The sequence below is a fragment of the Dromiciops gliroides genome, chromosome 4 (genome assembly GCF_019393635.1).
Source record: "Dromiciops gliroides isolate mDroGli1 chromosome 4, mDroGli1.pri, whole genome shotgun sequence".
NCBI classification, from domain to species: domain Eukaryota; kingdom Metazoa; phylum Chordata; class Mammalia; order Microbiotheria; family Microbiotheriidae; genus Dromiciops; species Dromiciops gliroides.
In genome coordinates, this window is record NC_057864.1 from 248,244,769 (window position 1) to 248,272,591 (window position 27,823).

General features: G+C 39.9%; 1 protein-coding gene across 1 annotated transcript in view; it reads left to right on the forward strand.

The window, feature by feature from the left end:
• TBC1D22B (TBC1 domain family member 22B) overlaps nt 1-27,823 on the forward strand; it is a 103,003-nt gene that overhangs the window by 21,962 nt on the left and 53,218 nt on the right. Inside the window, 9 exon segments of the mRNA XM_043963874.1 lie at nt 21,776-21,806; nt 21,808-21,858; nt 21,860-21,901; nt 21,903-22,085; nt 22,289; nt 24,032-24,075; nt 24,077-24,212; nt 24,801-24,856; nt 24,858-24,872. Coding sequence (XP_043819809.1) covers nt 21,776-21,806; nt 21,808-21,858; nt 21,860-21,901; nt 21,903-22,085; nt 22,289; nt 24,032-24,075; nt 24,077-24,212; nt 24,801-24,856; nt 24,858-24,872 — 559 coding nt within the window.

Below are 27,823 nucleotides of genomic sequence, written 5' to 3' on the forward strand. Positions count from 1 at the left end.
TCACATTAATTTATTGTCTGGTGCCTTTAAGCATAATGTAGTTTCCCTTTTTATCTCTTTTTAAAAAATAGTATTTTATTTTATTTTTTCCAATTACATGTAAAAACAGTTTTCAGTGTTCATTTTGGAAAGATTTTTGAGTTGCAAATTTTTCTCCCCCACCCCACCTTCCCCGCACCTCCAAGCCAGCAAGCAATCTGATAGAGGTTATACATTACAATCATGTTAAACATATTTCCACATTGGTCATGTTGCAAGAGAAGAATCAGAACAAAACGAAAAAACACAAGAAAAAAGAAACAAACAACACCAACACAGCAAAAGTGAAAATAGTATCCTTCAATCTGCATTCAGACTCCATAGTTCTTTTTCTGGATGTAGAGAGCATTTTCTATCATGAGACTTGGCGTTGTCTTGTATCATTGTATTGCTTAGAAGAGCTAAGTTTATCACAGTTGATCTTCACACAATATTGTTGTTACTGTGTACAGTGTTCTCTTGGTTCTGCTCATTTCACTCAGCATTAATTCATGTAGGTCTTTCCAAGTTTTTCTGAAATCTGCCTATTCATCATTTTCTTAAAGCGCAATAGTATTCCATTATATTCATATACCACACAACTTGTTTAGACATTCTCCAATTGATAGGTATCCTCTCAATTTCTAATTCTTTGCTATCGCAAAAAGAGCAGATATAAATATTTTTGTACACATTTGTCCTTTTCCCTTTTTTATGATCTCTTTGGGATATAGACCTAATAATGGTATTGCTGGGTCAGAGGGTATGCACAGTTTTATAGCCTTTTGGGCATGGTTTCAGATTGCTCTCCAGAATGATTAGATCATTTTACAACTATACCAACAATGCATTAGTGTTCCAATTTTCCCACATCTCCTACATTTATCATTTTCCTTTTTTGTCATATTAGCCAATTGGATGGGTGTGAGATGGTACCTCAGAGTAGTTTTAATTTGCATTTCTCTAATCAATAGTGATTTAGAGCATTTTTTCATATGGCAATAGATAGCTTTGATTTCTTCATCTGAAAACTGCCTGTTTGTATCCTTTGATCATTTCTTAATTGGGGAATGACTTGTATTCTTATAAATTTGATTCAATTCTCTATATATTTTAAAAATGAGACCTTTATCAGAAACACTGGTTGTAAAAATTGTTTCCCAGCTTTCTGCTTTCCTTTTTTTTTTTTTTTTAGTGAGGCAATTGGGGTTAAGTGACTTGCCCAGGGTCACACAGCTAGTAAGTGTTAAGTGTCTGAGGCCGGATTTGAACTCAGGTACTCCTGACTCCAGGGCCGGTGCTCTATCCACTGCGCCACCTAGCTGCCCCTCTGCTTTCCTTCTAATCTTGGTTGCATTGATTTTGTTTGTGCCCTTTTTTATCTCTTAATCATGTTTATTTTTCCTGTTGTCCGAGATCATAATTGCTACCACTACCTTTTAAAAATCACTTGAAGCATCAGAAATTCCATTCCAGACCTTCAACTTTACTCTGTGAATCTTTGTTTCAGTCATTTGTTGTAAACAGTATATTATTTAATTTTGTTTCTTTTTTTAAAAAATTATTGATATCTTCTTTTATTGGTATCACCTAAATTCCCACGTGTATCTGTCCTTACTCCCTCCCAGAAAGCCTTCCTTTATAATAAAGAATTTTAAAAGAAAAAAGTAAGGAGGGGGGAGATTAACAAAACCAATCAAAATATTGAAAAAGAACTAACATTACGTGCAGTGTTTCATACCCATGGATCCCTCACCTCTGTAAAAGAATAGAGAGAGGTTGTCTGACATCTCTTTTTTTGTGGCCTTTTCTTTGTTTTTGCAACATTTTGCAATATTGTTTTTAATTTTTTTTTATCTTTCCTAGAGTATGTGGGGATTGGGCTGTTCTCCTATTTACTCCATTACTATCTTAACCAGAAATGAGTGTGAATGTATGTTTGCATGCATGTATGCATATGTATGTATAAGGTACTTTGTATATATGTATGGCACTATATACAATACACATATATACATGATACTATACATACACACATATGTGCTATAAGGGCCTAAAATTCTAGCTATGATGTCTAAAATCTAATGAGTGGTTGCCTTAAATTAGAAGCTTTAGCAAGAGTTTAGACTTTTAAGTATTTATTAACTTGCATCAGAAGTAGGTGAGGAGAGAGAAAGAGGTAAAAATCTAACTATCTCTAAGAGCACCCTGCATCTTACCCGCCAAAGCTGAGATCAGGAACCCAAAAGACTCGCTCCTCCCTCCTTCTCCCAGAAGCCTCCTGTCAAACAGGAAACAGGGCCGTCCACACACACAGCTCCAAGCTAATTGGCTGGTAACTTTGACACAACTAACAGGCGGTAACTTCCAGATGCTAAAGTCACATGGTTTCTAAGTCATATTCTTTCTCCTCATGGTGGAGCTTCCCTGCAATATCTTTCTCAACAGGCTGGTAGCACTCTAAATCTTACAGTGCATACATTTATACATACATATATACACACGCAACACATACACATACATACATACACTTCCTACCTTTCTGGTCTTATTCAGTCTACAAGTATTTATTAAGCCAACGCCAGGTACTGTGTTAAGTGCTAGGGATACAAAGAATGGTAAAAACATAGTCCCTGCCCTCAAGGAGTTCAACAGTCAAACAACTATCTGCATTGTTATTCATCCTTCTTTCTGGAAGAGGACCAGTAACATCATGATGTTGAGGTCAGGTACAGTGTACTTGACTGTGTCTGACAAAGCTCTACCACAGGTCAGGCACACATAATCTTTGACTTTTGGGATAGAGATGTCTTTAGATTTGCACCTCTCATGTTTGCTTTGTGCTACTGAGATTCTGCTTTTCTCATAGAGCACAGTGACATCTTTGATGTAGGCATGTAGTGCTGGGGGATCCTGTGCTGGTATCTCCCATGTCTCATAATTGATGCTAAAATTTTTCAGAGAGACCTTGAAAGTGTCATTATATTACTTCTTCTGACCTCCATGTGAGCACTTGCATTGTACGAGTTCTCCATAAAATAGTCTTTTAGGTAAACATATGTCTGGCATTTGAACATCATGGCCAACCCATGAGAGGTTGCATTTTCTGTGGTAGAGTCTAATACCTTATTTTGCCAGATAATCTTCAGAATCTTCCTAAGACAATTCGGAAGTGGTTCCGTTTTCTGCATATTGCTGGTAGACTGTCCAGGTTTCGAATATGAGGTAATCTCTGAGCAAAGGCAAAAGTAGGGGGTGGGATGGGTGAGGGACTAGAAAAGGCCTCCTCCAGAGGGAGGGATTGAAGCTGAGTTTTGCAAGAAGCCAAGTGGTGGAGGTGTAAAGGCAGAGCATTCCTGTGACTGAAAATGTTATACATTACTCTCCTTATGAATATGGCAAACACCTAACTGTCTTTCTTGCAAGTTTTCATACACAGAATTTCATCTCATTTCTGTGGTTCTGCCTATAACACATCTCCTTTTCACTTCTTCCTCCCCTACCAAGAGTCTAGTGCCTCTTCTACTCCCCCTTGGTATCTTCTGTTTATTTTGCATGTATTTTGTTTCTACTTCATCTTCTCTAACAGAATTTAAGTTCTTTGGGATCAGGGACTATTTCATTTCTATTTTTGTATTTTCAGCACCTATTACAGTGCCTGGTTTATAGGTGAATAATTTATGCTTTTTGCTTGATTGATTGTGAACTTAGTTACCAGATTATCATTATTATTATCTATAGTATTGTATGTAACTATTTTTTGTAGCTCAGCTAAAACTAGCCAAAGTATATTACTGTTAGAATAATTTATTATTGGGAAATATCTTGGTGGTCTGAGGAGAAACTAGAAGTCTTCTGAACTCATGGACAAGCATGATAGATTCTCTGATTGAGTAACTCATCCAACTAGCATATGGAAAACCACTTAATTTACAGATATCTCAGTTTCCTCATTTACTTCTATTCCTCTGCCAGCATCAATGCATTTTTTTTTCCTATATAAATTATTCTTTCATTAAAGGCCTACTCAAGTGTCTTGACATGGAAATAACATTGGCCTTGAAAGCTGTGCCAATCAAGCACAAGTTCTGGAACCTCCTACAAGGATTTCAGGTAAAGGCCTGTGTACTGTTTGTGGAGGCCCTATCCTAGCCATGTACCAGAAGCCTGGCCACCAAGAGATGATTTGTTTTTGTCAATTTCAACTCAGGTGGAAGTAAAGAGACTTTACACAAGATAAATATTATTTGGGATTTTGAACCACTTCATGAGTTTCTCTTACCTCCAGCACATTGAATAGATAACTCTGAGAAGGATTTATGGGAAAACATGGACAAGAACTACACAGGATAAGAAGGTTGTCATTTTTATTGGTGGAAGAACTCACACAGAGGAATCACTGTTCCATTAAAGTAGCAATGTATAAATTATTGTAAAATTTAAAGAAGGCCAGATTTAAGTCTGAAGAGTTGGGTTTAAATCTCAAAGGCTGGCACCTACCACCTAGAAGTGCTAAGAGCATTGGCTTGAGATTCAGAGAACCTGGATTCACATCCCATCTTTAATGTTTGTTACCTGTGTGATCTTGGACAAGTCGTTTAACTTCCCTATCTCCTACCTCTAAGGTACCTTCCACCTTGGAGTCTTTGATCCTGTAAGCCCATGTGACCTTGGACAAATCCTTTCACTTCTCTAGGTCTTCATTTTCTCCTCTGTAAAATGAGGGGGGAGGGTCAGACTTGAGAGATACATGTAGATTATCTCCCAACTAGATGATAATATTAGTGCCTAAGTGGCTGTGCCTTTTTTAATGCCACCATTATTCTCTAATAACTTCCACATTCACCACCATCCATAAAAACAGTTAAGCAAAACTGTCAGAACGATTGTGCCTGACAACATGTATATCATTGTGGGGGTTGAGGCAGTGAGGGTTAAGTGACTTGCCCAGGGTCACACAGCTAGTAAGTGTCAAGTGTCTTGAGGCCAGATTTGAACTCATTCAGGGCCAGTGCTTTATATAAAATTTTGTGCTCAAAATCCTTTACTTCTCTGTGGAGAGAGGGGGAGGGAAGGGAAGTTCTACAATTCTACTGAATAGAAGTTCTTTACCACAGAATCACAGTCTGAGAATTGGAAGGGAACTCAGCTGTTACCTTGTTCAACTCTTAGCTGACCAAGAATCCCTTCTAGAACATTTAATTAAATTCAACAAACATTTAGTATTTTGTTGTTGCTGCTGTTTTTGCCTTTCCCACCCTCTTAATGTGGTAGACACTGGGAATTCAAAGGGAGAGAGAACATGGTTCCTGCTCTAAAGGAGTTTAGATCCTACTAGGCTAAATACTCCTAATGAATTTCCATCTAGCTTTTATTTGAAGGCTTCTGGGAGTAAATGGAAACCCAGTACCTCCTGAGGTCACCTGTTCTACTTTTTGGTAGCTTTAATTATTAGCTGGTTTTTCCATACCTCAAAGCTGAAATTTGTGTCTCTAACTTTCATTCTGCCTTCCAGAGCCAAGCAGAGTCAGTCTGATTCTTCTTCTTCTTCTACTTTTTTTTTTTTAGTGAGGCAATTGGGGTTAAGCGACTTGCCCAGGGTCACACAGCTAGTAAGTATTAAGTGTCTGAGGCCGGATTTGAACTCAGGTACTCCTGAATCCAGGGCTGGTGCTCTATCCACTGCGCTATCTAGCTGCCCCTGATTCTTCTTCCACATGATAATCCTTTGGATACTTGAAGACTTTTACTATGTGCCCACAAAGTTTACTTTTCTCCTGGCTAAAGAAAACGTCTCCAGTTTCTTTAGCCAGCCATTTTATGGCATGTACCAGTAAGCTCTGCTGTACTTTTAATGCACTGATTCATTTTGGTTCTGTGCCAGCACAATTTGTGACAGTTATTTCCTAAAACATACTTAGGTTTATATGCTCTCCGATTCAACATTTTTTGGTATTGATCTCCTATTCACTTATATAGTCACCACCTATTTCATGTCCTCATCATCTCTTGCCTGGACTATTTAAGTAGGCTGCTGATTGGTCTTTCTAACTCAAGATTCTCCCCACTTCAATCTGTCTTTCACACAATCACCAAAGTGATTTACTTTAAGGTCAGGTCTGATCATGCCATTACCCCACTCCTCCCACACACACTTGATAAACTCTAGTAGTTTCCTTCGATCTCTGGGATCAGATAAAAACTCTTTTTGACATTTAAAGCTCTTTACAATCTGACCTTTTCCTGCCTTTTTATTCTGCTTACATATTATTCAACATTTGCAAACTTTATTTTCTAAAAATATGAGACTTTGTCTTTATATTCTCAATCTTTAGCATAATTCTTGGTGTATAGTAAGTGCTTAATAAATGCTTATTGGTTAAAATGAATTTGAGAGCTGACATCTAAAGTCTGATTAGCGTTATTATGCTCATTGTTATAATCAACATGAATCAAGGAAGTGCTGCCTTTAATTGTGTGTTCTCTTATAGCACAGTTTGCTATATATCAAGCAATCAGATTTTCCTTCATGAGAAGATTATAAATAAATTTTATATCCTTGAGAGAATTTTTAAAGACACTTATTGTTCCTGAATCACTACAACAAATGCCTCAGTTTCACCAAACAATATGACTTGATTTTAGCCATAAATGAGATACAACTTTAACTGTGTGTCTATGGCTAAACTGCATAGAAACATTGAGATGCTATTTGTTGTTCACTCTTCATTTTTGTTTGTTTGTTTGTTTTTTAGTGAGGCAATTGGGGTTAAGTGACTTGCCCAGGGTCACACAGCTAGTAAGTGTTAAGTGTCTGAGGCTGGATTTGAACTCAGGTACTCCTGAATCCAGGGCCATTGCTCTATCCACGGTGCCATCTAGCTGCCCCACACTCTTCATTTTTAAGAGGACTGATGATATCATGAGATGATGTCTTAACTTGTGCCTAAATTGGATTTGAGTGAGGCAGAGCTCTTTCATTTATTGTCATTGGAGTCCAGTGGCAAGACAACTCTGTCCAGGATGAAGTGGGTGATCTTGGCCTTTCTGTAATACCTATCTCACAAGATTGTTGAGAGAATAAGAATGAACAGACGTATATGTGCTGTGAGAAAATAATGGGGTTTGCCAATGCCCAAAGGCCCCACCTGAAGGAGATTGATTTGATTGATTGAGTTGAGTGAGAATGATTGACTTTGCTGATTAACCTACTTAAAGTTGACTTGATTGAAGCCACATCTGCCTAGTCCTCAAGAGTATTGTTCTCAGAAGCTGTAGACTCAGTTGTCTCATATAAGTTACTTTGCTAGCACTTGGCCTCCATTCCAGGAGAAAGAGATAAGCACTTTTCTATTCCCATTTACACACTTAAAAGCAAAAGAGTAATATTTTCACCTAAGACATTTCTTGAAACAGCCAAACAAAATCTCTAATATGTGAAGCATCTATCACCATTTGTTGAGGGAAGGAGTGAGAGGAAGAGAAAGAGGAGAACTTGGAAAAGTTAGATGAAGAAGCATTATAATATTGGAGCTTAAGATATCCTGAGGTCATATTGAACCAGTGGACAGAAGTAATCCATAGCAAATACTTTGCTCTCCTTCAGACAAGATGCATCAAGCATGAAGCTGTCAAAGACAAAAGATGTGGCTTTGAATATTAAGAGTTATTGGTGGGGGCAGCTAGGTGGCGCAGTGGATAAAGCACCGGCCCTGGATTTAGGAGTACCTGAGTTCAAATCCAGCCTCACACACTTGACACTTACTAGCTGTGTGACCCTGGGCAAGTCACTTAACCCCCATTGCCCCGTAAAAAAAAATAAAAAAACAAAAACAAATAATTTTTTTAAAAAAGAGTTATTGGTGGAGCAGCTAGGTGCCACAGTGGAAAAAGCACTGACCCTGGATTCAGGAGGACCTGAGTTCAAATATGGTCTCAGACACTTGACACTTACTAGCTGTTTGACCCTGGGCAAGTCACTTAACCCTCATCGCCCCGCAAAAGAGCACCAAGAGGTTCAATAACTTGTCCAGAATTACACAGCTAGTGTATTGGAAACAGGACTTGAACTCATGTCCTCCTAACTCCAAGGCTAGCTTTTTATCCACCACACCATGTTGCCTCTACTCTTTTTATGTTATACCACACTGTCTGGTACATAATAAGCTTTAAAATGCTTGTTGATTGGTTATTGGTTGCCATAGGATCTCTAATTCATATTGCTTGCTGCCTAAAATTTATATATTTGTGCATAGACATTTGAGGATATAGATTTTTTTTTGGTGGGGCAGTGAGGGTTAAGTGACTTGCCCAGGGTCACACAGCTAGTAAGTGTCAAGTGTCTGAGGGCAGATTTGAACTCAGGTCCTCCTGAATCCAGGGCCGATGCTTTTATCCACTATGCTACCTAGCTACCTCTATGGTATCTGTCTTAGTGGACACCCACACCCACACCTACCCACACACACACACACACACACACACACACACACACACACACCCTCACACACAAACATACATGTGCGCCTGTGCGTGCAGGTTTCATACTTCCCCATACTTCTTAGTTTGACATCCAGGCAAATACTTTCTCATTACCTTTTGTTAGATAAACTTCTTTCCTGTTCAAGAACTTCTTGTTTTTATATTTTCATCTGTGGTCCAGAAATCTAACTCTCATTCTCAAGCACCATATTCTTAGCCAGCTGTTACTTACCAGATCACTTTTTCTCTTTGCATCCCTTGCCTTCGATGGGTAGCAGTGAGAAAAACACCACCTGTGCTCCTGTGATCTTCAGTCTCATGCCAAGACTTTCTGATCTTTGGCAAATGCTTCTGGGTTCCTCCTGGCAGTATCACTGTGCCCATATGAATCACTGGAAGTGTCTGGTAGTCATCCATTCTGACAAGCCATGGGGAGGTTCTCTGTTTTGTTCTGGATTCATTCCCCCAGAAAGACAACAGATGTCTCTATTGTTATCAGGTTGATAAATCGGTGCCAGGATGCCCCTGTGCAGGAAGGAAGTCATAAACCACCTTTTATTCTTTGCTTCTTTCCCTGACCCCTTATTAGTAGATATTTCACTTCTTCTGTGACTCTCCTTTATTCCCAGCACAGTACCTGGTACATAGTAGGAACTTAAATGCCTATTGATTGATTGATCATTCCTTTGAGGACAAGCAGCTGTTTCCTCCTCAAGCATCTAGCTTCCTTCTTTTCAAAATAAAATTTTTAGCTTCAAGTGTACAGCTGTCTTTTTCCTCCCCTTCCTCTTCTTTGTGACATTCATCCATTCATTCATTTGACCTGATAAAGGTCAAATTTCCCTTCTGCCAGGGAAGGGAGTCTGCAGTTTCAGAAAGTCCTTTTAAAAACATTTTTCTCCATTAAAGCCCCTGTTTCCATTTTTTTTAGGAACCTTTCATTGTCCCTGATAACCTGGCACGTGGAGAAGTAATGCTTGAGCTCATTTTACCTTCTCCTTAGGAGGAAAAATAAGCCTGCACTTGGAACATAGAAACACATTTCTTGATACAAGTCCCTACAAAATTTTGCTTGCTTTTCTAAAACTTTGTTTTTTGAACAGAGATATTGTTTATACCTTGTCTTTTACAGTCTTTTTCACCTCTTAACAATTCAACATCCCCTTCTACCTTCTTTCCCCTTCTCTTCCAATTTCCCATTTGTTTTATTTGCTATTTTGTTTTACTTTGCTTTGTCAGCTACCTTTTCTCTTTCCTTCTTGAGCTTCCTCTTAAGATCACTTCTCATTCCTTTTCTTCCTTCTTATCTTTGTCCATTTTGGGCTCTTCCTATGGAAGGTCCCTTGACTAGTCTTCCTTTTGGTTAAAGGCACTCAGTCCCTTACTCATTTTCCCTGAGTTGAACTTGACATTGTTAGCACATCCTAGGATCTCTTCTCCACCTCCATCCCCACTCTTTTGTTCTTTCTGCTCCTTTTAAATCTTCCTTATCCTAGCTTTATTTATTTTTTTTAACCTTCCTTAGTACTTTATCCCATCATGTAACAGCTTTCATTTTAAAAATAATAATAAACATTTTAATTTAAAGTTCTGAGTTCCAAATTTTATCCCTCCTTCTCTTACCCTCCTTACCCCTCCCATAGGTGGTAAACAATCAGATACAGGCTATACGTGTGCAATTATGTAAAACATTACCATATTAGTCATTTTGTATAAGAAAACTTGAATAAAAGAAAAAAAATGGAAGAAAGTGAAAAACAGCATGCTTCAATCTGTGTTCAGTTAATACTAGTTTTTTCTTTGGAGTTGGATAGTATGCTTCATCATTAGTCCTTTGGGATTCTCTTGGATCATTGCATTCCTGAGAACAGTTAAGTCATTCACAGTTCTTCATCAAATAGTATTGCTGTCACTTTGTACAACGTTCTCCTGGTTCTGCTCACTTCACTATACATCAGTTCATGTAAGTCTTTCCAGGCCTTTCTGAAATCATCCTGCTTGTCATTTCTTATGGCACAATAATATTTCACCACCATCGCATACCACAGTTTGTTTAGCCATTCCCCAATTGATGGACATCCCTTTGATTTCCAATTCTTAGCCACCACAAAAAGAGCTTCTATAAATAATTTTGTACAAATAGGTCTTTTTCTCTTTTGGGGGATGTCTTTGGGATATAAACCTAGCAGTGGTATTGCTGGATCAAAGAGTATGCACAGTTTTATAACCCTTTGGGCATAATTCTAAATTCCTAGCTTTATTTCTAAGGCTCTTCTAACACTCAAGCCCCTCCCCTACAGACCAAGTTGTCTTATGTGCTTTTTGTTACTTCTTCCTCAAAACAATATTGCTACCTATCTTCCATCTGCCATCCAACCAAACTGTGCAGGGATTACCATAATGCCCCTTCTAGCAAATGCATGTTAATTCAATGAACATTTATTAAGCGCCTAAAGCTCTAGGCATTGGGACTGCAAAGACAAAAACAAAACAACCTGTACCCTAAGGAGCTTACATTCTATGGGTGCAGGTAACATGAGCATTAATAAATAAAATAGTTTGAGCCTAACAGCCTTTGGGGATCCAGAAAGGTTTTGCCTATGAGGTGGCACCTGGCAAAAGAAAGAATTCTAAGAGATGACGGCTAGGTGTAATGCAGAGGTACCCAGAGGGAAGGGGCATGCTGAATTGGGAGAACAGTTGACCAGTTTAGCCACAGCAGAGAGTACATAAATGGAAGTAATATGATATTAAGTATGTCTGAAGAGAGTGAGTTAGAACGCTGATTGTGGAGGACTTTAAATGCCAGACTTATATTTGAGCGGTGTATGTGTAGTGGATAAAGTGCTGAACTTGGGGTCAGGAAAACTTAGGTTCATATCCTAACTCTGAGACTTACTATATGGACCCTATGTGAATCACTTAACTTCTCTGAGACTCAGTTTCAAATTTTAGAGCACTAGGTAAATGTTGATAATTATCATCCTCCAGGAAGTAGGGAGGCACTGATGGTTTTTTCATAAAGACAACATGTTTAAACCTGTGCCTTAATTTGACAGCCACTTGGAGGATGCATTGGAGAGGGGATAGATTAGCATTAAGGAGACCAATTAAGAAGCTGTTACATTAGACCAGGTGAGTAAGGTCCTAAATAGGGTAATGGTTTGAGTAGAGAGAAGGGAATGAATGAGATGTGGAGATAGACTTGACCGAACTTGGTGACCTTGGGGGGATGTGGGGTAGGAGGGTTTATCGGTGTAGAAATGATAATTGAACCAAGGAGATGAAATCACCAAGGGAGAGAATGTAGGGAGGGGAAAGGATCTGACAGCTCATTGAGTGTGATATCCGTGCTTAGGAGTGGGAGATTGATGATGATACAGCAAAAGAGATATCTGAGTGCCCAGACAGGGAAGAGGAGGAACAGGAGAGACCAGTGTTAGGCAAGTCAGGGAAGGATTTATTATCTAGGAAGTCATCAATTTCAAAAGCTGTGGAGTGGGCGACTAGAATGATGACTGAGAAAAAGCCATTGAATTTTGCAGTTGAGATATCACGGGTAACCCTGGAAAGAGCAAGTTCAGTAGAATAATGGGGTTGGAATCCAGATTGTGAAGTTTTGAGAAATGGGAAGTTGAGAAGAGGCAGTGAATGTAAACAGCTTTTACATCAGCTCTCCAATCTGTCCTTAGGATGTTAAAGTAAGGCACATAAAAAACTCCAGCCTAGCTTTCTCCTAAAATTTTGAAATATTTGACCCCATGAGTATGTATTAGTGTATTCCCCTCTGCCATAAGATAAGCACTCTTCAAAAGCATAACATTCTTTTGGGAGAAGGGGTTGTTTTTTCCACGTCCCTTTACATATGGCCCTCTCCTTAAAGTTACTTTTAAGCAATCTAAACAGTTCTATTTTTTCTCTTATTAATATTATAGTTTTTGTGCCTCTTCTAATTCTAAGAAGTTGAGCTGGATAACTTAGGCTAAAGCTCTTGAGAAACTCTAGGTACAGCTGTTCATTTCCCAGGTCACCTTTTGTATCTTTACAAAACTGAGAACATTGAGCAATTGCCTTAATTCTCCTTTGCCATACTTGTCTAATAAACTTGGGGACTCTTTTCTTTATATGGTAGCTTTTACTGTTCTCCCAGTGATCTCTTCCCTTCAGTCTTGGATTTGTATCCAATATAAAGGGTAAGAATCCTTATTCATATATACTATTTCTTTTTTGTCATCACTATAGTCTATACTTTAAATCTTTAAGCGAATATTTTGTTGATGCTTTAAAAAAAACACACAGCCCTGTCACTTCCCAATTATTTATCCCATCAGTAAGACCTTCCCTAGTAACAAAATATCATGAGGCAGACAAACAAATTTATGATGTCTAACAATATTTGCCGCCTCCTCTGCTACCTTTTTGCTGAGAAGAGGGGGAGGTGGTGGTGGTCATAATAATGATAATAATGATAAACAGCAGGGGCAGCTAGGTGGCACAGTGGATAGAGCACCAGCCCTGGATTCAGGAGTACCTGAGTTCAAATCTGGCCTCAGACACTTAACATTTACTAGCTGTGTGACCCTGGGCAAGTCACTTAACCCCAATTGCCTCACTAAAAACAAAACAAAACAAAAATAATGATAAACAGCTAGCATTTATATAATACTTTTAAGTTTTGCAAAGCATTTTGCAATTGTCACATCATTTGATCATCACAACAACCCTGGAATATAGGTGCTGTTATCCAAATTTTATAGATGAGGAATCTGAGGCAAACAGGGTTAAGTGACTTGGCTAGGGTCATTCAGGTAAGATTTGAACTAAGGACTTTCTGACTCCCAAGTTCAACACTCAATGCATTGTACCACCAACTGCCTAAGGTATATTTTACTGTCAGTACCCAGGAGTTAAGATTGATCAGTTTCTTGATCAAAAGATCTGATGACTTTCATTGTTTTCCTTTACACTATTGTTGTTGTCATCATGTATGTTGTTCCCTTGGTTCTGTTTATTTTACCTGAGTTCATAAAAGACATTTCACGTTTCTTAGAATTTTTGTTATTTCTTATAGTGAAAGAATATTTAATTACATTCATATATCATTTGTTCAGCCATTTCCTAATAAGTGGACCTTCACAATGTTTCTAGTTTTTTCCTCTAATAAAAAACGTTGCTGTAATTTTTTTTTGTATATATGGGAACTTTCCATGTCTGTGCCTTCCTTGTTCAATATGCCCAGAAGTTGCATTGCTGGGTCAGAGTTTGTACAGGTTGGTTTATTTTTTCAGTATAATTCTCATGTTTTCCTGAAGTTGTAGCAGTTCATCCCCCCAACCCCCAATAGTGCATTGTGTACCTGTCTTTCCATAACCCTTTTCCCTCAACTCTTTAGTTGATTTTGATTAATACTTTATTTACTCTACTACTTGCATTGTGCTCTCTGACAACTGGAAACTTTGAGTAGTTGCCTTTTTTTCTTAGTTGATAAAGTATACCTACCAACCTAATGCAGGTTTTTCATATCAGATCATTTGTAGACTTTTTTGATATCCCGCTAAATTTTGTTGTATAAGCCTGAGACGGACAATATATCAATCATTCTCCATTTTGACAGGCTGGAGTAATGTAACATTATATTAACAAATATTTACTAAATGCCTCTTATAAATGTACAACATTGGGGCAGCTGGGTGACGCAGTGGATAGAGCATAGGCCTTGGATTCAGGAGGACCTGAGTTCAAATCCATCCTCGGACACTTGACACTTACTAGCTGTGTGATCCTGGGCAAGTCACTTAACCCCAATTGCCTCACCAAAAAAAAAAAAAGTATAACATTGCACCAGGTACTTTGGAGAGTATAAAGTTAGCAGAAGATATGTCTCTGCCTTGTAATACCCATGATCTGGTTGGGAAAGTAAGGCATAAGTATTTTTGGTTCAGTTCTGTGCTTTCTTTCATGTGGGGAACCAATACGTGGAAATTCCCTCCATCAAAGCAGATCTACAACTGGTCACACAACCAGTGTATGTCAGAGGTAGGACTTGAACCTAGTTCTTCCTGACTCCAAAGCCATCTCTCAAGGATAGGAAAGGAGGACACCCCAGCTTGATTCAGTAGCTCCTTTGCCCAAATAGCCAGATCATCATCCTCCAGCCAACCCTCCTAATGCTCCTGGCTGCTTTGTAGTCACATGATGAGGAAGTGATGTCAAAAGACATCAGAGATGTCAAAGCCTCTAATTTTATCCTTTGGGGGGGGGAGCAGTGCAATGAGGGTTAAGTGACTTGCCCAGGGTCACACAGCTAGTAAGTATCAAGTGTCTGAGGCCAGATTTGAACTCAGGTCCTCCTGAATCCAGGGCCAGTGTTCTATCCACTGTGCCACCTAGCTGCCCCTCATTTTCTCCTTCTTTGCGCCAGTGTCTGATGAAGAGTTGGCCTTCTTGCTAAGGCCCTTCTGTGTGTTGATCCCATCTAGCACATTGCCCCCACAGCTGTCCCTCCCTGCCCCAAATCTTTCATCTTTCCTTATTTGCTGTCTTCTAGCCCATTATCTGAAAACACAAATGGGTCTCCCCATCCTTAAGAAGCCATCACTTAAACCTACCACTTCCTCAAGCCTGTCATCCAAAGCTTTCCTCCCTTAAATAGCCACACTCCTAGAAAAATTTGTTTGTTCTCATTGCCTCCATGACTGTCCCTCTCACTTCTCCACCTCCATAATATAAAAAACTTAACTGGAAATACTCTCTCAAAAGTTACCAAGTTAGCAAGGATCTCTTTCCTCATTCTTCATGACCTCCGTGCAGCTGTTGACCACCTTTGCCTCCTAGATGTTTTCCTCTGTGCATTCTCGTGTTATTACTCTCTTGCTTCTCCTCTTTCCTTTCTGACCACAGGCTTCTTTGATGAATCATGTGTATCATCTCCTTGACTGAGAGTTTATTCTGGACCATCTTCTCTCTATACTCTTTCTCTTGGTGACCTCATCAGCTTCCACGGATTTAATTATAATCTTTAGGCAATGTGCCAAGTGTGGGCAATGCAAATTAAGACCTGCCTTAAGTGATGAGGGAATTAAAAACCAAGGGAAGGTTACTGCCTTTAACTTCTTAGAGCATATAGGTTTTGAAGGAAAAGTAGGGTCTGGTTAGCCATGAGGTATTGATAGGAAGAGCATATTAAGCTTGGGGGAACAACATTAAATGAAAACACAATGGTTATGTACTATAAAAAGATCTGACTGGAGCTCAGGTTATTTGGTGTGGTTTTTTTGTTTGTTTTTTTTAATTTTTGATGAGGCAATTGGGGTTAAGTGACTTGCCCAGGGTCACACAGCTAGTAAGTGTTAAGTGTCTGAGGCTAGATTTGAACTCAGGTCCTCCTGAATCCAGGGCCAGTGCTCTATCCACTGTGCCACCTAGCTGCCCCTCAGGTTATTTGTTAAGGAATAGTAAGCAGTAGAGTTGGTCAGTGGTCTTTGGGAAGAAGTAATAGATTTTTGAGTCGAGGAGTGATGTGACTAAAATGATATTTTAGGGAAGTTAAACTGATATTGATTAATGTTGAGGTTTAATTTGTGTGAGAAGAAAGTAAAAGAAGTGAAGGAGCAGTATACAAACGGGCATTTACATAGTGCTTTAAAGTTTGCAAAACACTTTATGCATTACTTCCAGTTGAACCGCAAAACAACCTTGTGAGGAAGATGATATAGATATCCTCAATTTAACACAGGCAGTGAGTGTTTACTGTTATTATTATTATGTATATGTACATGTTATGTTGTCTCTCCATATATAACATAAGCTCCTTAAGATGGTTTCATTTTTGCCTTGTATCCTCATTATACAGTGAATGGCACATAGTAGGCACTTAATAAATGTTTGTTGATTGAGGAAACTGAGGCTTAGACAGATTGACATGCTTATATAGCTATCAGAGGCAAATTTGAACCCAGCTCTTGCCAACCACAAGTTCAGCATTTTAGCCACTTTGGCATACTCTTGTGGATACCGCTGTTAAAAAAATATGGGCAGGGGCGGCTAGGTGGCGCAGTGGATAAAGCACCGGCCCTGAAGTCAGGAGTACCTGAGTTCAAATCCCTCCTCAGACACTAAACACTTACTAGCTGTGTGACCTTGAGCAAGTCACTTAACCCCAATTGCCTTACTAAAAAAAAAATATGGGCAGCTGGTAAAGGGGAGCTGGAGTGGGCAGAGAAATGGTTTGGTAATGTGTTAGATTGCAGGCGACAGTGGGCCATGGTCCAAGTGGAGCTATCCTGTAGGCATTCGAAAACGTGAGACTGGAGCTGAGCTGAAAGGTTGAGATTTTTGATGTGGATTTGGGAGTCTTTAGCTGAAGTGACCCAGTGAATCAGCTCTCCAAAGGAGTGAGTTTGGATAGAAAAGAATGGGGACTGAGCCTTGGAAGGGCTCCTGTAGTAGGAGGAAGGGACCAGCAAAGAAATAAAGGAATGGTCTGAGATAAGAGAAGCTGGAGCTTTGGTCATGCAGAGTCACAGAAATAGGCAGGAGAGAATTTCAAGAATGCAGAGATTGGTCTGTATTATCACGTGCTGCACTAGTGGTGAAAGAGGATGAGGACTGAGAAAAGGCCTTTGTGTTTGTCTAGAAGGAAAACATTGATGACCTTTGAGAGTGCAGTTTGTTAAAGCCCTGGAGGCATTGGAGTAAGGAGGGAGTGGGTGGTTTGGGAAATGGTAGCAGAAGATACAGCTTACTTTTCTAAGTTTAGTGGTGAAAAGGCAAGGTAAAAGACCAGAAGAGGCAGCAGAATCATTTGAAGTGCTTTTAAAGTAGGGAAGACTTGTAATGTGTGAAGGCAGAAGCTAAAAGGAAAAGACCGAAGAGAAGGAATCCGTAGAGTAGAAAGGTCCCTGAGGGGATTCTGGACTACTGCTAGGGGGAAGACAAATGTGCTTCCTCTGAAGATGGAAGGATTAATGAGATGATGGTTGCAGAGATAGGAGAGACTGAGGTGATGACAGACTCACAGGAGGGAGCTCATGATAACCTATTTCAGTACAATTTAAAAAAACACACACACACAACTTACCGCTTGAAAGTCATGAAGAAGAAAAAGAGGGAGAGATCATAAAGAAGACTTGTGGGGTGTTCCACAGGGAGTCAGAGGAGACAGGAATGAAAGGACTGTGGCTCAGGAATAAGTGTGTTGAAGGCTAGACCAAGGCTTTGTGGTTGTACAACTTTATCCAGCAGTTCATGGATGGAGATCCACAAAGGCAGAGCAATCACATGGAAAGAGTCAGATGGCTTCTTAAGTGACCTGGAAGGACTCTTCTCTTACTATCCCTATGACCTGGCATGAGGAATAAGTTAAGAGGGCAAACAAGAGTTTAGGTGGGATAGAACTGTATCAAAGTAGGGTACCCTGAGGCCATGGGTAGGGGCAGAGCATTATTAGATCTAAGATGGGATAAATAGGGGGAAGGCTGTAGTTGTAAGCCCCGGTGAGGGCATCAAACCAGTGTGGGGGAATGCAATGAGGGCAGCACCCATCCTCCTAGCCATACTTTGTCACCTTAAAAAAAAATCACAGAGTTGGAGAGTTTAGAAGGAACCCCAGCCATCCAGCTAGTCCAATTCATACGCAAGAAGTTTCCCTCTATTAAGTGCCTATTCTAGGATAATACCTTTCATTGCCTCAAAGAGCTTACTTTCTTTTGGGGGGAAATACAGTATACATACAGATCAGTAAATATAAGTAAGGGTAAATTCCGGGACAGAGAACACTAACAGCTGTGGGGAGGTAATAACTAAACTAATCCTGAAGCAAGCTGGGGTTCTGAGAAGCAGAGGTAAAGGAGGGAGGAAGTGTGCCAGGCATGGAGAGGGGACAGCCCAAGGCAGGCAGCAGTGGGAGTTCATGGAGCATGCAGGTGGGCCAGTTTGGCTGGAATATCATGTGTTTAAAGGGATTCCCTTTAAATCTTGAAATGCCTTGCAAGGTAAACAAGAGACGACTGGAGTAATTTGTATTTTATTCCAGATGGAGTAGGGGGCCCTGGAGATTTTCAAGCCAGGGCAGTGACATACTTAGAGCTATGGGTTTTATTGTTTGTTTTGTTTTGTTTTGTTTTGTTTATGTTTTTGCAGGGCAATGGGGGGTTAAGTGACTTGCCCAGGGTCACACAGCTAGTAAGTGTCAAGTGTCTGAGGCCGGATTGAACTCAGGAACGCCTGAATCCAGGGACTGGTGCTTATTCCCCTGCGCCACCTAGCCTCCCCACAGAGCTATGGTTTTAAGAATATAAATTTGGCACCGAGTGGAGTATGGATTTGGTGAGAGACAGACCAGAATCAGGGAGACCAAATAGAGGACTGTTTTCTGACCCAACCCCAGACTCCAGGATAAGCTACTTTAGAGTTGTTTACTTTAGCATTGCTCACTTTATTTGCCGTCTTAACCATTGCTAAACCCATGGAACTTATTCCAAGGCCTAGATCATGGGGATCACAAACTTAAATGCATTCATGGTAGCATTTAGAAGTGGTTTTGATTTTTTCTGAAAGTCTGCAGATCCTCCCTGTGTTCAGTGGTCACTACTTGGTTCTCTTTTTCTTTATTGTGCTGTGATATAACACCATCTTGTACTGACAACCAGCAGGGGGTTTCATTTTTTAAAAAATCTCAAATCTTCTGCAACTTCATGTTTGAATATGATGGTCCAGTATCAGCAGCCTTCCTTTTTTTTTTTTTTTTTTTTTTTTTTTTTGGTGAGGCAATTGGGGTTAAGTGACTTGCCTAGGGTCACACAGCTAGTAAGGGTTAAGTGTCTGAGGCTGGATTTGAACTCAGGCCCTCCTGACTACAGGGCCGGTGCTCTATCCACTGCACCCCTAGCTGCCCCTAACAGCCTTCCTTTTAAGATAGACTATCTCTGCTTTTGCTTCTTTAGCAACATTTTTCCATTTGATCTATTTTTCATTTTGAATATTTAGTGATAAATTCCTAGAAGACTTTCTTATTTGGGGTCTCAGATATCTAGCCCATATTCATTGTTAGCAAATCAGTAGAATTGTGGAAATCCTTTGAATTAAAAGGGGGACGACTCTTTTGGTCTATCTAGTCTGACTCTTTCTGGAAATATGAATTGCCTCTATAACATCCTCATAGGGTAAATAGGTAATTTGTGCCTGAGTTTTAATTCTCAACTAATGACTTACCTGACATGAAAGATTTAGAAAATTAAACCACATTAATGAGACTAAAATTATGTTAACAAAAATTAATTACTTTTCTGTTAAACATGCCAATTTGATTAGCTAATAGCCTCTGTTGAAAGAAAGTCATTGGGGGCAGCTAGGTGGTGCAGTGGATAAAGCACTGGCCTTGGATTCAGGAGGGACTTGAGTTCAAAGCCGGCCTCAGACACTTGACACTTACTACCGTGTGACCCTGGGCAAGGTCACTTAACCCCTCATTACCCTTGCAAAAAATAAACATAAACAAAACACAAAAAAAAGAAAGAAAAGAAAGATTGTCATTAAAATACTTATAAATCTTAAAATGCTATAGAAATAGTAACTTATTATGAATAAATATAGAAGTAGAATAAAACTGTTTGACATCCTCTGCCAGCTTCGCCTTTTTACTTTTCTCATAATGAGATGGTCCTTGTTAAGGCCAAGGTTGTTACATATGGCCTTTGATCCTATCCCCTCCCATCTTCTATAGCAGATAGCCTCCTCAATCATTTCCTCTCCATCCTTCATCCCCTCCCCTTTATGCGTCCCCTCTCCATTTCTTCTTTCCCTCCTCTTCTCTCCACCTACTGATTCCTTCCCTACTGTCTTCAAATATATCCAAGCCTCCCTTATCCTGAAAAAATCTTCATTACACCTTGCCATTCCGAATGTCTCTACCAAACTACCATATCGTATCTCTCCCTCCTTCTTAGCCTAACTTTAGAAAAAGCCATCTACATTCATCTTCATTACTCTCCTTCTACTTTGCAATCTGTCTTCCAACCTTGTCACTCAACTGAACCTGTCCTCTTCAAAATTACCAATAATCTCTTAGTTGCCAAGGCTCATGGTCTTTCTCAATCCTCCTCCTACTTGACTTCTTTGATCTAATGAGCTAATATATATGTAGAAGGGGTTTTGCAAACCTTAAAGCACTACATAAATTAGCTATTATTGACCTCTCTGCTACATTTGACACTGTTGATCATCTTCTCCTGTATACATTCTCTTCTTTGGGTTTTCATGAAATTACTTACGTCTGACTTCTTTCCCTACCTGTGTGATGACTCCTCTCAGTCTCCTGGTCTGTCTTATCATCCTTAAGGGTAGTACTTCCTTAATAAAATGGCTTGTTTCCTCCTTGTTCCCTTCCTTCCATGGTCCCTCCTTTCCAGTTGTTTTAATTAGGATTCCTGATATTTAGATAAATATTTAAGATAATTTCTTAAATTTTCAGGCACTTTCCACTTTGAAGGACAGGTGAGTGGGTTTAACTTGTTGTGGAAGAAAGATCACCTACCTAAGGAGTATACTGGGCCCGAGTTACAACCCTGGCCAGTGGTGTCAGCAGAGAAATCACAACTTCACAAAAATTTACATGAAACTAGGTTTATTACAAGAGAAATGAACATGCCTTGGGGACCCCAAAGGAGTTCAGAATCCATACAGAAGTTTGCATGTTTATGACAGTAGGATGAAAGGGGGAGGGAGGAGAAAACATGAATCTCTGCCTAAAGGGGAGTGGCACATGATAGGGGGGGAAACAAGTGTAAAGGTGGGAAAAGTACAAAACCCCTCCGGAAGGGGAGGAGCGAGGCAGTGGCAAAGGCTTGGATTCTTGTTCCTGGGAACTGATAGACCATGAGGATAGGATGGTTTGCTTTATCTACAAAGGTCTCAGCAACACAAGCAGTTTCCCACCTAGTGGCAGATTCACTGGCACCTGTCTTGACTCCCAAATCCAGCTTGGGATGCAAACAACACATTATGTCAGCTCAGGGCGGGACTTTGTTTCTTGGCACAGTCAGGGCCTCTGCATGCTCTGGGTCCAGTATTTCTGAAACTATGGCAACTCGATAAGAAAAGTTCAGGGCACCCCTTAACATTTCCTTAACTTTGGATACACAGTTCCTTTAAAGAAGAGCAAGCAAGAGGTTTTGATTCTTTGGGACGCAGTTTGTATGTCACAGGTGGTTTCATCAGCAGTGAATTTTACAAGTTATGTTTAATTTTTCTGTGATCATGGTTTCTGCTTTTTTTGTAGCTTCATTAAAGAACGCTCAAAAATCAATGCGAGTACCCCTGAAGAATAAAAAAGCCTCCAGCTTTCATGAGTTTGCCCGAAATTACCAGTGATGCTTGGGACATAGGGGATGATGAAGATGAGGATTTTTTCCACATCCTCATTCCAAACTCTGAACTCTAAGGTTGCTTTGGCAACAGCAGCCCAAGTCTTGGAAACCACAGCCAAGTTACGAGTGAAGCCAGAGCGATCCCAATCTACAGCAGCTGATATAACAGCTAATTTTAAAGTCATCAAGTCCAGCAGTGATGCCCAGCTATCTAGAAATCTGGTAAGCCTTACTCTATAAATATGAACCTTCTGAGCAGAGCTTATCTTAGCAGAAAAAAACAAAACATCTTTCAGTATCTGTTCACTCAGATCTACTATGATGTGATGAGTGGACACAATCCCAAGGTTGTCCCCCTTTTTGGTAGCCATTCTACCAACATCCCATTTGTATTTCACCCCTTCTCTTTTTATGGTAAGGCCCAGAGTGTTAAATTTTGAATTGCTTCAAACCACTTTAAAGCTTGTCAAGTTTAAGTGTACTCAGTTTAGATACTTTAAAGTGTTTTTTGTGCATGGATTTTACAGATCTTTGTTTCTGTGAATAGACTTAGCACTTGCAAAGAGCCATTGCATAAGTTTAACCTCTTTTCTGTATCCATGGTGTGTTTGAAACATTTTTTTTCTAGAGACATTTCCCCGGTAGCCTCAAGTATGTTCATTGAGGGTAGAAGGGGGAACAAAGAGTGACCAAAGCCTTTTTTTTTCTTTAAAGACACTGGTCAAGTCCTTTACCCTCTGTCTACTTTTTTTGGTACCCATCCTCCATATTTAAATGTTGTCTTTAGAAGATTTGTGATTAGGGGGCAGCTAGGTGCACAGGTGGATAAAGCACCAGCCCTGGATTCAGGAGGACCTGAGTTCAAAATATGACCTCAGACACCTGACACTTAATAGCTGTGTGACCCTGGGCAAGTCACTTAACCCCAATTGCCTCACAAAAAATAAAAAAAAAAAGATTTGTGATTACTTGAGATAGTCATCCACAGGAGAAGGGAAAGATATCTTAATGGTTGAAGCCTGTCATAGCTAAACTTCTTAGATAACATTTTTATTTTAAGCAAAATTTTTGTGCAGTTCTTAGTCATAAACACTGAACTTGGTTGGGAGACCACAGTAAACCATAAATGTGATTCAGCAGGTGACTTCCCAATCCTTGAGTCATGCCCCAACAAGTTGTGTTTATGCTTCTGGTTGCTAGGGCTTTAATATTGGGAACTCTGTTAAGTGTTGAGTGATTAGTAAACACCATTGTAGCTTCTGCAAGAGGCTGTATTAGGTGCCTGGAAATTGAAGATTTCTTGCTCTCCTTGTGTCAATCAGAAATATTGGGAAGATATCCTTTATTAGAATTCTTTTTTTTTCTGGTACTTGCTTTGAAAAATGAATGACCTCTTGTAATCACCACTTCTACTAATCTTTTGATGCCTGAGGATCTGAGTGAGCCCCTTCCGAGGACCTTATACACCCAGACATGAGGAGGAGTAACAAGTCCCTATCAACATTTCTTTTGCTAAGCCTCTGTTGGGTACATAGGCACATAGGTCCTCCTATCTCATTGCAATGTCTAATTTTGTTTCTGTCTTAAATATATCAAAAATTGAAGGGGGCAGCTAGGCAGCATAGTGGATAAAGCACCAGCCCTGGACTCGAGAAGGACCTGAGTTCAAATCCGGGCCTCAGACACTTGAGACTTACTAGCTGTGTGACTGGCAAGTCACTTAACCCTCATTGCCCCCCCCCCAAAAAAAAGGAAAAAAAAGAGACTGTTTAAAAAAAATTGAAGGCTGAGCAATGCTACAGGGAGGCGGCAGCATGATACACTGGAAAGAACACTGGCGCCTTAGAGGACTTGAATTCAAATTCTACTTCTGCATTTTGTGACTTTGGACAAGTCACTTAATCTCCCCTTAGCGCCAATATAGAGAGACTAAATTTACATATAAGGGAAGAGTGTCTTAGGTTAGAGAGTTGTGACCTTAGAGTCTAGACACTGGGTAAATCATAAGGTTGAAGGTAGGTGCTATAACTCAGTCCTGAAGCATTTGGGTTTCTTGTCATTTGGAAGGAGAAAAAAAGAGTTCTTGGGGGTTACTGGGCCAAGTAAAGAGAAGAGTACTGAAGAAGAGTGAGAAAACTTGCTGAATTTCTCTTTTAAAATTTTCTCAGGTGAAACATGCTTAAGGAACCCTCTTCATAAACAGCAATCACTTCCCACTCCGACCCATCATCCCCCTTGTTGCCCGGATCTCAGACCAGAATGCTTCTGGTGCACCCCCAATGACTGTCCGAGAGAAAACACGCTTAGAGAAATTTCGGCAGCTTCTCTCTAGCCATAATACAGACTTAGGTGAGTTATTGTAGTACTGTGAGCGGGGTCATTTTGGTAACTTAATACTTCTATGTCTCTGTAGTAAACATTATATTAGAAGGAACTGGAAAAGTCAAAGGAAGACAGGGAAAGAATGATCATTTCTAGACTCCCCTTAGTTTATTCTTATCTGGTCGTCTTAATTTTTCAGCTTCTAATAAAATGCTATTTGTGGAAAACTGATACTTAGTTAGATTAAGGGATATTAAGGGCTCTCTAACCTACATGGCCATGGCTCAGGGGATAATTTTAGGACCTTCTTACTTGCCTCAGAGGTGAGTCTTTCTTAAGGTCCTGTTACTGGCTCAGTCTGGGAGTGGATTTTTATTTTTCTCTCTCAGGGACAAATGCTGAACAGTTGGGGTTGGCACTATAGGCTTGTGACCTTTGTCTCCTTACTGTGCAAGGTTATCAATTTGTGATGTTCCCTGTGCCTTGTCAAGAGCCAGTATTGGGTGATGACTTTACTCTAGGCAGTGGTTATATATTTAGGTGTCAGTGCTTGAAGATTGGTATAAGGACACCTATCAAGAAAATATAATCCATTGAGGCTGTTATCTATTGCAGATGAACTGAGGAAATGTAGCTGGCCAGGAGTTCCCAGAGAGGTTCGACCTGTCACCTTGGAGGCTCCTGTCGGTGAGTTGTACTACTCGAAGGTTTGTGAACCCAAGCAATCCTTTTTGTCTTCTTAGACAATGATTAGGCACATTTATCTTGTCCTGTTGGTTCCACTAAAGCTAGCAGGTATTGTACACATGTGGAACTGTACCTCCTAATTATCTGGTATAGCTGTCTCTCCTTAGAAATTTATTTGCAGAAAAGTATGTACCTGCTTTAATATTCTTTGTGTACTTAACAATCATCAAAAAATGAAATTTTAATGTAGGAAGAACAAAAGAGAGAATTAGGGGCAGCTAGATGGCGCAGTGGATAGAGCACCGGCCCTGGAGTCAGGAGTACCTGAGTTCAAATCGGGCCTCAGACACTTTTAACACTTACTAGCTGTGTGACCCTGGGCAAGTCACTTAACACCCCAGTTGGCCTCACTAAAAAAAAAGAGAGAGAGAGAATTAACATATGAAGCTGTCAACTTCTGTTATATACAGTCTGTTTTACATAAGTGTATTTAAATTTACAATATAGTAACAAAATTGCCCTGTTCCTGTTCTTTTCCCCTTAACTCATTCCCCTCCCTATCCCATTAGAAGTCCTTGCCTTATAACAAAAAGTGTAGATAGTAAAACAAATCAACACATTGGGCTGTTTCTGAATTTCTGCTCTCTTAACCCTGTCGCTGAATTCATGACTGATCACTGCATCAATCTTTCATAGTTTGTTTTGCTTACATCACTGTGGTCATCATGGAAGTTAATCCATTTATTCAGTAAACATTTGTTAAATGCCTCCTATGAGCCAAGCACTAGGGATACAAAAAAGAAGCAAAAGACAGTCCCTGCTCTCAAGGAGCTGATGATATAATGATCTAAGTCGATTTCCTGCTTCTGCTTACTTCACTCTGTATCATTTCATATATACAAAGCTCCCAGATTTATCTACATCCATCCTTCATCATTTCTTCATATACCATTATTTGTTCAACTCTTACCCAGTCAGGACATACCCACTGTACTTACAGGCCCTTGCCATAACAAAAGTACTACTGTAACATATTAGTCCATTCCCTGTCTTGGCCTAGTTGAATTATTGCTGGGTCCAAGGATCTGCATAGTCATAATCTTTGTCATTCAGACAACAAAGCATTTGTTAATCACTTACTATGTTCTAGGCACTGTGCCAAGTGCCTAGGATACAAAGAAGGCAAAAAGAGGACCCTTTCCTTCAAGGTGCTCACTTCCTAATTGGGGAGACAATAATCTGATGTGAGATTTAAAATTGGATATTAGATCATAAATCTCCCCTACTTAACCTTTCCCTTAATTTATCTCCCAGACTAGTAAATGGAAGAAGCTTTTGGTTTTCTAGATAGACCTTTTATGTTATGGTAGTCACAAGGTGATGTTGATTAGAAGGATAGGAAAGTAGAAACACAATACAAATTGTCTTAAGTCTAAGCTTAGTCTATATTCCTTATAAAAACTCACCTAAACCGAAGGCCCACCTTTGGAGAGAGAGAGAGACCATCTGTGCAGCGCAGTCAGGAGACCAGCAGAGCAGGAAAAAGCTCCACTTCTGTTCTCTCCTTGTCTTTTAAGCTCGCACCCCGGAAGTCGAGTGTGTAGCAGGCAGTCTGACGTGCGCAGCAGGCAGACTGTTGGTCTCCTCCCCAAAAGGGCGGTCCTTCAAAAACTGGCATCTTTCAGTTATCCTAACTGACTGTTAGAAAACTTTCATATTTTTTTACCACACTGATAATTATGTGTATTCAAAATATATTCAGAGGGGCAGCTAGGTGGCTCAGTGGATAAGCACTGGCCCTGGAGTCAGGAGTACCTGAGTTCAAATCCGGCCTTAGACACTTGACACTTACTAGATGTGTGACCCTGGGCAAGTCACTTAACCCCAATTGCCTCACCAAAAAAAAAACCAAAAAACAAAATATATTCAGTGTTAATGGGAGGTAATCTCAGAGGGAAGGCCCTTGAATGGGAGGAGGAAAGGTTGGTAGGAAACCAGGTTATGAGTGGCCAGGAAGGTGAACATGAAGTAGAGCCAATACAAATGCATGAAATTAGGAGTTAGATCATATGAGAGCAACAGTAAGAAGGCCTTTGTCACTGGATCATAGAGTAGATCATATGCAAAGGTAGGAAGGGGCCAGATTATAAAGGGGTTTTTTGTTTTTTGTTTTTGTTGTTTTTCGTTGTTGTTTTTTTTAAACAAAAGAAATAGTATGGTTCATTCAGCATCTATACTCCACAGTTCTTTTTTTTTCCCCTGGATTTGGAGATCTTCTTCTATCATGGGTTCCCTGGAACTCTTCTGTATCATTGCATTGGTGAGAAGAATATAGTCCATCACAGTAGATCAACACACAATGTTGATGATACTGCATACAGTGTTCTTCTGGTTCTGGTCATCTCACTCATCATCAGCCCACGCAAGACCCTCCAGGTTTCTCTGAACTCCTCCTGCTCATCGTTTTTTTACAGCACAATAGTATTCCATTACAATTCATATACCACAACTTTGTCAGCCATTCCCCAATTGGTGGGCATCCCCTCAACTTCCAATTCCTTGCCACCACGTAAAGAGCAGCTATAAATATTTTTGTACATGTGGGTCCCTCTCCCCTTTCCATCATCTCTTTGGGAAAAAGACCCAAAAGTGGTATTGCTGGGTCAAAGGGTATGCACAGCTTTATAGCCCTTTGAGCATAATTCCAAATTGCTCTCCAAAATGGTTGGATCAGTTCACAGTTCCACCAACAATGCATTAGTGTTCCAATTTTTCCACAGCTTCTCCAACATTTATTATTTTCCTTTTTTGTCATTTTAGCCAATCTGATAGGTGTCAGGTGGTACCTCAGAGTTGTTTTAATTTGCATTTCTCTAATCATTAGCAATTTAGAGCATTTTTTCATATGGGAATAGATAGCTTTGGTTTCTTCATCAGAAAACTGCCTGTTC